The 13,209-nt window shown below is 39.6% G+C and overlaps 1 protein-coding gene across 4 annotated transcripts in view; it reads left to right on the top strand.

Annotated features, from left to right (window-relative positions):
* The window catches only part of grm3 (glutamate receptor, metabotropic 3), a 43,975-nt gene that overhangs the window by 7,605 nt on the left and 23,161 nt on the right, over positions 1-13,209 (top strand). For 2 of the 4 annotated variants that reach the window (XM_086298500.1, XM_086298501.1), the window contains 3 exons: positions 2,100-2,159; positions 11,293-11,844; positions 12,926-13,069. In XM_086298500.1, coding sequence (XP_086154626.1) covers positions 11,533-11,844; positions 12,926-13,069 — 456 coding nt within the window. In that variant the 5' untranslated portion in view covers positions 2,100-2,159; positions 11,293-11,532. The remainder of the gene's footprint in view (positions 1-2,099; positions 2,160-11,292; positions 11,845-12,925; positions 13,070-13,209) is intronic. The other 2 variants (XM_086298502.1, XM_086298503.1) reach the window with 1 other exon arrangement.

Below are 13,209 nucleotides of genomic sequence, written 5' to 3' on the forward strand. Positions count from 1 at the left end.
TTAATGTTTAAATCATGCAGTCAGACGTGCTGGAGATCACAAAACCCAGGGAATGCACACATGCAGAGACATCTGACTGAAACTTAGTGGGAAAGGATAAAATATTAATCGATTTTCAACACAATGTAGAATAATTTCTAAATTGTTTTTGTGTTATTTTTGTCAATTAAATGTAAAAGTTTCTCAGATGTTGGGTGACGTTGCTCTTTCTTTGCCATCAGCTGTCAACAACTCAAACATGTTGGAGTTACGGTGATAAAACAGAGGAAAAACAGAGACAAATGTGCATATTTTATATGTTTGAACACCTTGTTTAACATTGTAACTTGACACGAGACTCGAACGAAGCGGAGTTGAAATGAAATTAAAACTATTAATACAATTTCTGTCACTTAATGCATTTTCATGGTTAAGTTCAAACCATTTTGGAGGTCTCGCTGTACCGCAACTTACAAAAAACAGAGCGCTAAGTACTCCCACTGCAGACTTTTTGTGGTGCTCGAAGGTTAAAAGCTCTTTTAGTAGAGGATCCTTTTGGAGTACCCACTGCACATGAGAGCAGAGTCTAGCCTGTGTAGCTCTAAACGTGCTCTATACGGGTTAAACCTATTTTCATTTCAAATTTACTTTCAAGTATGTAACAGAAGGAGGATCATTCTATTATGAGAAACCAGAGTTCAGAGGGTGTGTGGTTAATATTTGCAATTCTCTAAGGTCCATTTCTATGTCATGTCTAACATGATACCACCTTTAACCTTGGACCCTAATGGAGGTCAGAAATATACCGATTGATCAATACAGGAAAGGCCGAGTTCAGTACCTGATTATTGATTTTAACTGGTAAATGGTAATAAAAGATGGCATAATAAGCAGAGCTATAAAATGCAAGTAAAAATTTTTAAGAACTTATTTATAAGACTTTTTTTTAAAAAACCATGTAGATTTATGCGTTAATATGCGTTGGAGGGTTGTGCATCATGTCTTGCTCGTTGTTTGGTTGTTGTATTTTGTGAGATGTTTCTGTCCTATTTATGGATCATCAGTCTTTCCTGCCTAAAACGCACTTTGTAAATAATTAATGGTCACAGCCCATTGCACCCGTTACACTGTCAGAAGTCTAGGACACCAGTTCTACACTCATATGTACACGCACGCACGCATGCGCGCGCACACACACACACACGCAGGTCATTGTTTTGTGAGTGGGAAAATAAAAAGTACACTTTTCACACAATTTGAAAAGGCTACACCGCACTCCGTCTTTAACAATTCATATACCTTGAATTCACATTCACTTAACAGTTGTAAGTACCACTGTTCTTACTTGGCCTTAAAAGATAAGAATGAGAAAGGAGAAAGAGATGGAAGGAGGCTGAAACACACAAAGCCACTGATGAATTAACTGATAAAGCTCTGACAGTGTGCACCGTCTTTAAAGGGGTCTGTTGTTCAGCACACAGCAGCAAAGCTTCTGATGCTACATCCATTCTCTTTCTCTTAAAAAGGAAAGAAAGAAAGACCTCACACACACACACACACACATACATACAGTGTCTTCTCATACTGTGAGATTCATGTCATTGGAGCAGCTTTCAGTTCTGTCAGATCTGTAATAGTCAGATAAACAGGCACATACACACACACACACACAGTCAGTGGAAACACACAGGTTGTGGGGCTATCTCTCCTCTCAGCGTACCATGGTCCATCGACCCTGCATGGCTGCTCTCAGCTGGATACGTGTCATCCACAGCAGCCCTGCCTGTTAGGGAGAGAGTGAGGGCTGTGGTGGGTGTAAGGGAGGTGGAAATAAATAGGAAGAGTGGAGCACTAGCAAAGGAGGGGGGTGGAGGAAGGGATGCAGGGAAGCTGCTTTGGAGCAACCAGAGGATGTAACATGAGAAGCAAAAGAGGAGTGTGGTTTGACTTGAGCAGGGTCAGAGGTGAAATAGGGTTGTCTGTCAGATGTTACTCTGCATCATAGCTCCCAAGGAGAAGGGTCAGTAGTCTTCCTGCTCTCTCTTTTTAGTCAACAGTGCTGTTATTTTCTGCCTGTTCTTTACTCATCTCAAGTATCCCCCCCCATATCTCTCTAATAGGGCTCTTTGATGATGTTGCTATGTGCCAGCTGGTGTCTTCTCCCATCCTTTTCAATTCAGGTAAGGCAGTTAATAGCTGTGTGTGCCTATCTAATGCAAAGGTAGATGTCTGCATGTCAGTCTGTGAATTAACTGTAAAAAAGAGGTCGTGGTTTTACAGGAAGCAGACATCCTGTTTATTTTTGTTTGTTTGTTTGTTTGTTTGGGCAGATTCTCCCTTGCTTAAAGTCACAGCACATAGCAGCACATAGTGCACATAGCAACAAACCACAACAAACCAAAAAAATGTTTGCTTTAAATTTTGTGCGGGTGCATCTTATTTCTCAAGAATAAACAAGTAAAATGTGTGTTGATAGTAGTTTGGTAAGTTTGTTACCTTGGACTTAGTTTGGTGTCAAATGATACTTTTGTTTGTTTGTTTTGTTTGGTCATGCTTAAATATGGAGCAGATGGGATAGACAGCATTTTGATGTGCACTTTCATGGGCCTAATTAGGGGTTTAATCATTCAGAAACAAAAATTTAATCAACAGTCTTCGTCACATTTCGATGTGCCAATTTCATGACATTCCATCCAGGCGAAGGGCACACTGGATGTACAATGCAACTGATTGGATTTCACTTTTACTTTACAATCAATCCTCAAATGTCAAAGTATGTCTTTGGAGAAATGTTACATTCCCAAAGAATGGCACCATGCAGTACAGAAGAAAGAAAGGAAAAAAGCTGTTAACCACTAATGTGGCAAAGGGTGTGTTTTGTGATGTAGCAGTAGTGAGAGTTATTTCATTCTCTATAAAGATTAGTACCAGTTTGTTTTCCTGCCACACCAAAAAAACAAGCTGGGGTCAAAACTACTCAGCGTTTTAAATAAGTATTTTTAATACAGCCTCTGTCACTGCTCTGCATGAAAAACCCAAGGCTTATTGTCCTGTACTTTAACCTCCTTGGAAACATTTTCAGTAATGGAAAAGGGGACAAAAAGATTTTCTGTTACACAGTGTGTGTTCCACTTGCACAGTTGCTCTTGAGAAAGGAAGCTGGGTTTGGGAACTTTCCAAGAGGTTATAATGAAGCAAACATTCAATTTCAGCGGACACCATGAGATAGTGTAAAAGTGCTGGGAGATATTGTTTGACACATTTCTGGGAAGTTGACCTCAAGAGCTGCCAATTATAACAAAGCATGGTTTCAAAGGAGTGCATTGGAGGAACTCTTAGAGTTCTAGCTCCATAAATATACAATTTTAAACTCAACAACACACATCCATAAGCATGCGTTTACACCAAGACACCCTCAAAACAAACACATAGCCAGATCTGCAGCCTTCTTGCAGTGTTGTACTCAAAACTAATCTCATGACAGTGTTCTCTTTTTTTTAGACTCAATAATATAATTACTAATAATGATATTATTATTATTATTATTATTATTATTATCATCATCAACTTTAATTTTTGGAGGCTATATTTATAGGGACTCCAGCTTTTTCAGGGGAATACTGGAAATCATTCAAGGAGGATCTTTTTTTTTCTCCACTACAGACAAACATCAAGGATGTGTGACGGTTTTGAGAATTGATATAAATCTTTCATTGACACCATCAATGTCATCCCCCATGTCCCTCCAAAATATAGAAATTACGTGGAATTAAATATCCATGTCAGGTAATCTCCTGTCAGAATTTGACAGGAACATCACAGTTATATAAATAATATATGCCCATATAAATGATATAAATTTTACAGTTCAAATTATGTATTAGTACTCCTGCCTTGCCTACAGTAAGAATTTATTATGTATCATATAACCTGATTTTGTGTGTCCTTTACGTGCTTCCTGACCACACTCATTCAGATCTCTGTTGGTTGATGCACAAGGAAGCTAAGACATAGAAATAGTCTGCTTTTAGGTCAACCCCTCAGAGAAGCAGAGGTGTGTGTTTGTGCATGTGTGTGTGCACGTGTGTGGGCGGGTGTTTGTCTGGGTGTGTGCGTTCGTCTGTATGTGTGTGATATTACAGAGCAGAGTAGTAAAGGTATGGCAGCCGCCTGAAGAAAAATTTGAGCTGCCTGCATCTAAGAGAAGCTTTCATCCTCCTACCTGCCCACTAAAGAGGGGAGACTTACTCTTTCACTTTCTCTTACACATGTGCGCGTGCACACACACGCACACATAAACACACACAGATAAAGTAGGAATCAAGAGAAGTTTTACCATGAGCTTGCTCCTTGGTCTAGATTGATTTTTCTAGTCACAACGTCAACCTCCAGCTTCTGTCTTATCTCTCCCGAGGATTGCAGGAGAGGCACAAGTGGCAGAATTCAAAAGAAGTGAGCTATGTCTTACTCAAGCCTTGTGAGTGACTTTTTAGTAGCCAAACGCAAACTCAACAACACAGAGAGAATGAGGGAGGCTAACGGGATTGCTTCTTGGGGTTGACAACATTTCTGGCTAAGATCAGACATCCTGGTGATGGGGTCAAGGTGTGTGTGCACACAAAATTCTGTTTGTTTGCTTGCATTTATTAATTTACTGATGGGTAATTTCACTGCATTTGAAGGGGAAAAAACATTAGATCTTATATATCTTTTAATTATACCTTCAAAACAATTGCTGTGGACTAAATAGACATCAGCAATATAATCTGGCACTTTGACAAGTCAGCAAAGCAACAGCCTGGTGAGTGTATAAGTTGAACAAATAAACAAGTGCTCTACACTCATGGCCACTGCATTAGGTACACCTGTCCCACTGCTTGTTACCATAAATAGCTTATTAATCAGTGGCAGCAACCCAGTGCATTAAAATCATGAGGACCTCCTGAAGTTCAATCCAAGTATTAAAATGGGGAAGTAAGGTAATTTTAGTGACTTTAAACATGACATGGTCTTGGTACTTCAAAAACTAGTGATTTAGGGATTCTTCCATGCAAGCATCTCCAAGCTTTACAAAGAATTATTAGAAGAAGAGAAAATATCCATTAAGCAGCAGTTCTCAGGTTAAAAATGCCTTGTTGTACCAGAGGTCAGAGGACAATGGCCAGACTGCCCTGTTAGGTAACCAACAGCACCAGATGACCACACCGGGTGCCACTTCTGTTAGCTAACAACAGGAATATGAGGGTATAATTTGCACCTGCAAATGTAATGGTGCAGGGGATATTGTCTTGACACGCTTTGCGACCTTTACTACCCACTGAGTTTGATTTAAATGACACAGTCCACTTGATCGTTGCCAACCAATGTTCATTATGACCTTTATGACCACAGTGTTATCCTAATGGCTGTTTCCAGCAGGACAACCTCCCATGTGACAAAGCTCAGACCATCTCAGACTGGTTTCCTAAACAAGACAGTGAGATACTCAAAGGGCCTCTACGGTCACCAGATCTCAAACCAACAGAGCACCTTTGGATGCTGTAGAGCAGGCGATTCACATCACTGATGTGTGGCTGACAAATATACTGCAACTTCATAAAGCGGTCAGGTCAATATGGACCTAAAAATGTTTCCAGCACCTTGCTGAATCTATGCCAAAAAGACTTAGGACAGTTCTGAATGCAAAAGGGGGTCCAACCTGCTAGTAGCACGTACCACCTCATAAGGTGTACCTAATAAAGTGGCAGGTGAGTGTAATTTATTTAAGGCATGTAAGGTTTTTTTGACAGTCTTGTATTTCCAAATTGTGCTACCAACACATCAAGAATCCTGTAACCTGTATCCTGTTGATACCTTTATGTGTCCATGAGCAAATTATCTGTTACTTTAAACACTTTACACATTTTTAAGTGAACAAATCGGTCTTTTTGTTCAATTGAAGAATTCCAGGGAAGTCTTCTTGAGGTCGTACCTTCTGCAACACTTTCATTATGCAATCATAAACTGCCAGCTTGTTCTGGGACAATGTATGCTTTTTAAGATTCTTCACAAGGATCTAGGTTTGTTGAAATAACTTTCTAAGTATTTTTTTAGGTGTTTTAGCCATAAATCATCATAAAAAGCATACATTGATTATCCCTTCAAAGTAATTTGCATTTAGCTAGTAAGTAAGTAAGTAACCAAGTAAGCATAATTTCTTTTTACTGATGTGTAGTATTGTTTCACATGGGTCTTGGGAAGATTAAAGTGCTCTGATGCAAAATATAAATTCAAGCCCCTCTCAAATGAAGTTAAAAAAATATCTGATATAAAACACAAGCCGCTAGACCAGCCTCCTAAAAGCAGGACAAGTTTTGTCTCATTAGCCTACTCTTGCATGCATTATTGCTAACTTACACATGCTAGGTCTTAATAAATAGAGCAGCTAACATTTGCAGTGACCTTGTTCCCATGTGCCTATACTGTTAGAACCTATCAGAATGCACCAGCATTAGTCAATAAACCAGCGGACCTCAAATATACAGGCGCTTACACTAGCACAGATTTGTAATATCCCCCAAGACTGGATATTAGAAAAAAATGCAGACTTCAGACCCAGAAGCTACCTCCATCATTTAAATAAAGCCTAAATTTGCTAGCGTCATTTTGTAAACACCTTCGCTGTAATCCTTTGCTGTTCTTGCTGCCATGACAGTCTGACAGCTGAAGACTTACTAAACACGATGCCCGTAGAATGCATGCTATCCATGCAAAAAGAAGGCCGCAGTGGAGCGACTATGCTTGGATCGTACGGCGCTACACAAACCTATACCCACTCCCAGGGTATGCTTGATCATCTAAATAAAACTGGTTTGTGAATTAATCATGTTTCTTGTTCATGATGTTTAAGGATTGGCCGAAAGATTTGGCAGTAGCAAAAAACTATTCATCTTACAGATGATACTTGGAATACTGGGACGACTAAATAACATCGTTGCGAGATAGCGAAACAGTATCATTTCAATCTGTTAGAAAGTTCAAGGTCAACATTATTTTCATTCAAATTAGTCACACAATCACATTTTTATGGCCTGACTGCCTTAAGACAAAGGACACAGGCAATGGGCAAGATAGTACAAAAACATAAAATGCACTGCTGGTGGTAAGGTTTGGGTCTGTTTGTTTGGTCTAATCATTATGAAGTTAGACCAAACCATTCTTGCTACTAACTTTGTGGTTCTTTCAGGCAGCCATCCTAAGCTGTCAGTTTGCCAAACCACACTACGAATAAGCCTGTCAAGACACTCCCGATGGCACTCCATTAAAAGTACACAAGATACTCATGCCAAAATTCTTGAAACCCTCGGAATACAATCTCTGCTGTGCCTTATTGAATGCAGTTAATGTGGAGCAACAATGTGAGGGTGTCTGTGATGTGTAAACCTAGAAATCTAAAACTGTCCACAAGAGATGACCAACTGATGGAAATAAGAATATGATTTTCTTTGATCTTTCTAAATGATTTCTTTTGTTTTATTGATATTTGGGGAGAGGTTTTTCTCTTTACGCTATATGGTTAGGTCTTCCACTTGCTCTCTATAGTGCCTCTCACCACTGTTGCTTATTAGTCTCATCTCTGTGGCGTCATCTGCAAATTTTATGATTCTGTTGTTGTCATATTTGGCAACACATTTCTGTGTAAACAGACTGTACTCTAGGGGACTCAGAAAGCAGCCCTAAGGCATGCATTGTAGATGAGAATGGTTTACCTATTCTCACAGTCTAGGAACTGCTTCCCAGAAAATTGTATTGAAAGCAAATCTGTAATCAATAAACAGAAATGTAATTTATGTATTTTTGATTTCAAGGTGTACTAAAGCAGTGTGCAAGGAAATGATATAGCATCACCTGGAACAGTAGGTAAATAACATAATAAATAATGTGTGGAGGATAGCAGCAATGCAAGAAAATCTGAGTCCTAATCCTTAGAGAAGTTTTAAGATCTGTTTCTGTCACCTGTAGACCAGCCCCATTGGGTGGGCTCTGGGGTGCTTGTTGTGAGCGTTAAAATTAGTATAAAAATTGCTCAACTCATCTGGGAGAGAGGCACAGATGTTGATAGCTACACTAGGTTTTGATAGACCTGGATATTTGGTAATGTTTCTTGTTTCTTGATTTAAAATTAGTGGTAAATTCTGTCCAAATACACACACACACATACATTTGCACACGTATCAAATGCTGTTGTTGGGTAAGAACGAGTAGCACTGGAATATGGATATTCACAAAGAATTTAAGATAGTCACTGACCATTCCACTAACTTTGAAAAAATTGTAGCCCTGGGGCCCATGCTGCTTTAATGTGGCCTTGGCATTGTCCTCACAGTCGGCTGCAAGCATTTCACTTTCTGCTTGCAGGCATGAAGCAAGAGCACTGACAGGTAGTTGGATTTCCCAAAGTAAGGCGAGGTTTTTGCCTCTGGTTATGCAGGTGAAATGCAGAAAAAGTTCTGGTAGCACAGATTTTAAGTTACAGAAGTCAGAATATCTCCTGTGTGACAATGGCTCCATACAGATCATTCAGTGCCTCTGCAGCAACATCTCACAATGGGGATTATCTTAGAGGTAGAATAACATGCGCCTTTTTCTTAAGCTGTTTCAGAAGTGGAAGGCCATAGTACAAGACTAGTTAAATTAAGCAGACAGTGACCTGTCAGTAAAGAACCCTGAACAGAACAGAACACACAAAGGCTCTTTGTATCCTTTGAGAACTGGTTCAGATGTGAGGTTCAGTCCCCTTTTTCCTTGAGCACTGCATGTTGGCATGAAATCAGCCATTCGTTTTGTGGAATAGCAGTGACATATGAAATGAAAACAAGTGAGTGAGAGCATCCCACAACCTCCTCCCACCCTGTTGGATTCCTCCAGCAGCATGGCTGTGTGTTGTTATTTTAAAACCAGCATGCTGATGTTTAGGAGTTCTATACCATACTAAACAAGTTACTTTTGAGTGTTTGTCATATGAACATTTGTTAAGTAGATTAAATACTAATCAAAGGTATCATAGTGCTTCCTCTGGAAAAAATAAAAAAAGAACATTACATTGTGAAATTTTATATCAATTAATCCACTAGTTCAGACTATTCATTTTCCAAAAATGTCAACCTCAAAGGGAGAAGCACTAGTTAATTTCTACTAGCACTAGGGAAATCCATCCAATAATTGTAAAGGCCTTTCAGTGTTGATAGAATTCAGTGTTCTCTATACTTCTGATATCATACATTATTTTGTACTGGTGACATGTGACAACATCTGCCATAAAGATTTAGAAACAAAAGCAATTCATCAGCAACTTAATGTGTTTTGTTGTGGTTAAAAGAAACAACACTGACTATTAACTAACTGTAAACTGTGGTAAAGGTTTTGCTGACCTACCAAGTCAGTGCCACCTGCCGTTTTTCCTATCACAATGGCTACTGTATGAGCTTTTTCACTTGATCTTGAAACATAAAATATGTTGTTTTGGACATTTGCTGGAAAAAAATTGCTTTCCCACACACCCGAGGGAGGTTGGTAAGCAAAAATTGATGATGAGTTACAAACAGTGTTTTTTATTGTGGAACGAACAGTTCCTTAATTGTCAGCTCCCTAACTCCATATATTCTGATAAGATAAGATAAGATAACCTTTATTAGTCCCACACGTGGGAAATTTGTTTTGTCACAGCAGGAAGTGGACAGTGCAAAAGTTATGAGGCAAAAATTAGAATACAATAAGAATAAATACAGTACACAACTGTACAGAATAGAATAAAATAAAATACTATATACAGTAGAATAAAATAAAATAAATATACAATAAGATAAAAAATAGAATACAAATACAAATACTATATACAACTGAGTAAAAATACAACGATGACAGAAAGGATTATTGCACTTAGTATTATTGCATATGTATGGATGTGTGTGCTTGATCAGTTAAAGTCTTTATTATGGAGTCTGACAGCAGTGGGGAGGAAAGACCTGCGAAATCTCTCCGTCCCACACCGTGGGTGCCGCAGTCTCCCACTGAAGGAGCTGCTCAGTGCTGTCACAGTCTGCTGCATGGGGTGGGATCCCTAAAAATGATCCCTAAAAAAGCTAGAGACATTGCCTAGCTGTAGGGAAGTTGATTTGCTCTATTACAGCACACTTGGCATACATTATTACATACTAAGATTTAAGATGACAAGATACCTTATCAATACCTGTTCTAAATGCAAAGGGCATAGTGATGCATTGTAATAGTACACATAATATATCTAGGTGCCGTTTCTTTACTTGTTAAAATACTGATCTCAGTACACTAACCTTAATGACTCCCAACAGATTATTTGCCTTGCAAATTCCCACAGCTCTGCACTTCAGCTTGCAATGCATGGATGCTGCTAAAGCTAAAGTATTTTTACAGGACAAAACCCCTCCAGAGCTACAGAAGCTCTTGTATATTTCTTACCTTTATACTCACATGGGTTGTACTGTCCAAACATGTAAACTGCAAAATCTGTAGAGTACCGTCTTTAACATTTAGCTGATATATTTCATATATTTTAGGCCGGCTTTGACAAAAATGGAGGTGGAGCACATTAGTGAAGAAAACAGTCAAAACACAGCTTTAATTGAGTCGTAAGCTGAGTAAGTAGCATCAGCTGTTGTTGGCCTCATTGTTGTCAGACAGCTTCTTTCATGGTAAAATGCATTCAGCCCTCACTCTGTAATTATGCAAGGGAGAGGGGGAGCAATAAATCTGATAACACACACACGCACACACATGCACACATATACTTAGGGGTATAAACTCATGGACAAGCGGAGAATTGCTGGAACAGAGATGAGATTAGAGAAGCTTTTCTGATCTGTGGCATGAGAAGACTTGGCTCGTGTATCAACCAGCCATCTAAGCTGGCTTATCCTGATACAACCAGGGGCAGACACCCCACACACACACACATACGCGCGCGCACACATGTGCACACTTACAATAAGAAAGTTTACCGGGTGATGTAAGGGAGGAGGAGGTTGGAGAAGAGTGGGGTAAAATCTCCAAACAATTCCATATCCCTGTTAGTCATGGCCTTGCTTTGCCTGTAAAGCAGAAATGACTGAGCCCTTGTTAGCAGTGTCCCCAAACTCCACTAAAATGTCTACTTTGCTGTCTTTCTACTTCATTGTACCACAAAAAGTATTTCAGCTTTTAGATTTGCCCTGTGGCATGTGGACTGACAAACTTATATCCCACTCTTCTTCCCTCCTCTCTTTTCTCCTCCTCTCTTCTCCCTTCTTCTGCAAGCAGAACTGATGCCCAGATGGTGTGCCCCTCCATGTGTGGTCCAGTTCAGTTCTCCCTGACCGTTTCATGGGCCACAAAACAACCCAAGAATCCACGGCCGCTGCCTGACTCAACCCCACTGAGCACTGTCCACTTCACTTGTAACCCCTCACCCCTAACCTTAACCCTTAGCCCTTCGCTTCCCTCTGTCTCGCTCTCTGTCACGCCTGTTCTTGCGTTCTGACAATCCTCTCTGAGCACAACATGGTGGCCCGCATTCCCTTTCTTGTTTTGGTCATGATGTGTCAAGGCGTTTTGCTCTCAGACCCACCCCAGTCACGTCGGGAGATCCGCATCGAGGGTGACCTGGTGCTCGGCGGCCTGTTTCCAGTGCATGAAAAAGGAGCTGGCATGGAGGAATGTGGCCGTGTTAATGAGGACAGAGGGATCCAGAGGCTGGAGGCCATGCTGTTTGCCATAGACAGAATCAACTCGGACAAAGCTTTGCTACCAGGGGTCTCCCTAGGGGTCCACATTCTTGATACCTGCTCCAGAGATACCTATGCACTTGAACAGGTGGGTGAAGATTGCCATTGTGCATCAATGGCAGATGATGAATCTAGACAGTGTACAAATGTAATTTTCTGCCATATGGTAGTTTTCCCACACACCTAAAATTTAGTCTCACTACCACAAAATTAGGTCGCATCATAATCATATCTTACATATGTAAGTCAAAGTCAGTTTAAAGGACATTAAAGGTAAACACATGACAGCACTGAAAGTAATCAAATCCCCACAAAAGCATATTGGTGAAATATCGGGATAATCCATGTGAATGCTGATGTAACGTTTTAGGTACAGCACAGTTAAAATCTAATTAGTTGTTTTGTGCTCCTGGGCGACTTGAACTTTTGCTATATTTTGTCTTTAAAAAGTTGCTCATCTAAGTAATTTTTGGCCTCAGAAGTTAAATGTGCAACGTTTCCATTTTAAATCGAGTAAAACTATAGGCTCTCATTAAAAGGTAATATTCAGGTGAAGTAAATGTACCTCAAAATTCTATTTTATTCACAAAGGAAAAAGGATATTGCCTTGAATGATAACAGCAAATCCGTGATGAGAAAGATAGATTGAAGCTATTTTCGATGGGGGAAATGAGCCAGATAAAAAGAAAGGATGGCACTTTCCCCTCAAGGATTGTTATCTTCAAAAAAATCTTCTTATTGCTGAGCTATTTAGGTATGATGCATCTAGTGATCTTACGCAATGAGCTCTGTGACTGATTGCATAAACCTTGAATTGTTGACATCTGGTTTCTCTAAACAGGTTGTGGATTTATAACTTGTTTCCCACAGCAGTTTAAATACAGTATAATCTGCCTTGGTCTCGTATGAGTTAATTTACAATTTGGACCCTGTACTGAAATGAATCAACCTCATGTGTGAAGCAATAGATTTTCATTGTCCTTAGAGAAGAGAGAAACTTTGCATTAAAAAATAACCTCAACGTATTCAACTTTTATTTATGTAGCACATTCATTACAGCAAAAATACTTCAAAGGCTGATTAAGAATTAATAGAAAACATAGACCATATTGTACCCTACATGATCCATTACACTTGTTCTAAAATATCTGTGTCTCTGTGTTGCCCAGGCTCTGGAGTTCGTAAGAGCCTCTCTCACCAAGGTGGACGACACAGAGTTCATCTGTCCCGATGGATCATATGCTTTGCAGGACGACAGCCCGCTTGCAATCGCAGGAGTCATAGGAGGATCTTTTAGCAGTGTCTCTATACAGGTAACAAAAGTACAGAAGTAGTTATACAAACAACAATCACTGTGATCATCTACTTTTAACTTTCTCATTAAGTTTTTGCTTATTCTCCCGTGGCCAAGGGTTAAAGTGACATTTTCCATTTCTGCTGTTTTCATATTTAT

Source organism: Aulonocara sp. 'chitande type north' Nkhata Bay, linkage group LG7, assembly GCF_057382095.1.
Source record: "Aulonocara sp. 'chitande type north' Nkhata Bay isolate Kocher_YH1m ecotype deep benthic linkage group LG7, A_spYH_male_GT1.1, whole genome shotgun sequence".
Classification (NCBI taxonomy): Eukaryota; Metazoa; Chordata; class Actinopteri; order Cichliformes; family Cichlidae; genus Aulonocara; species Aulonocara sp. 'chitande type north' Nkhata Bay.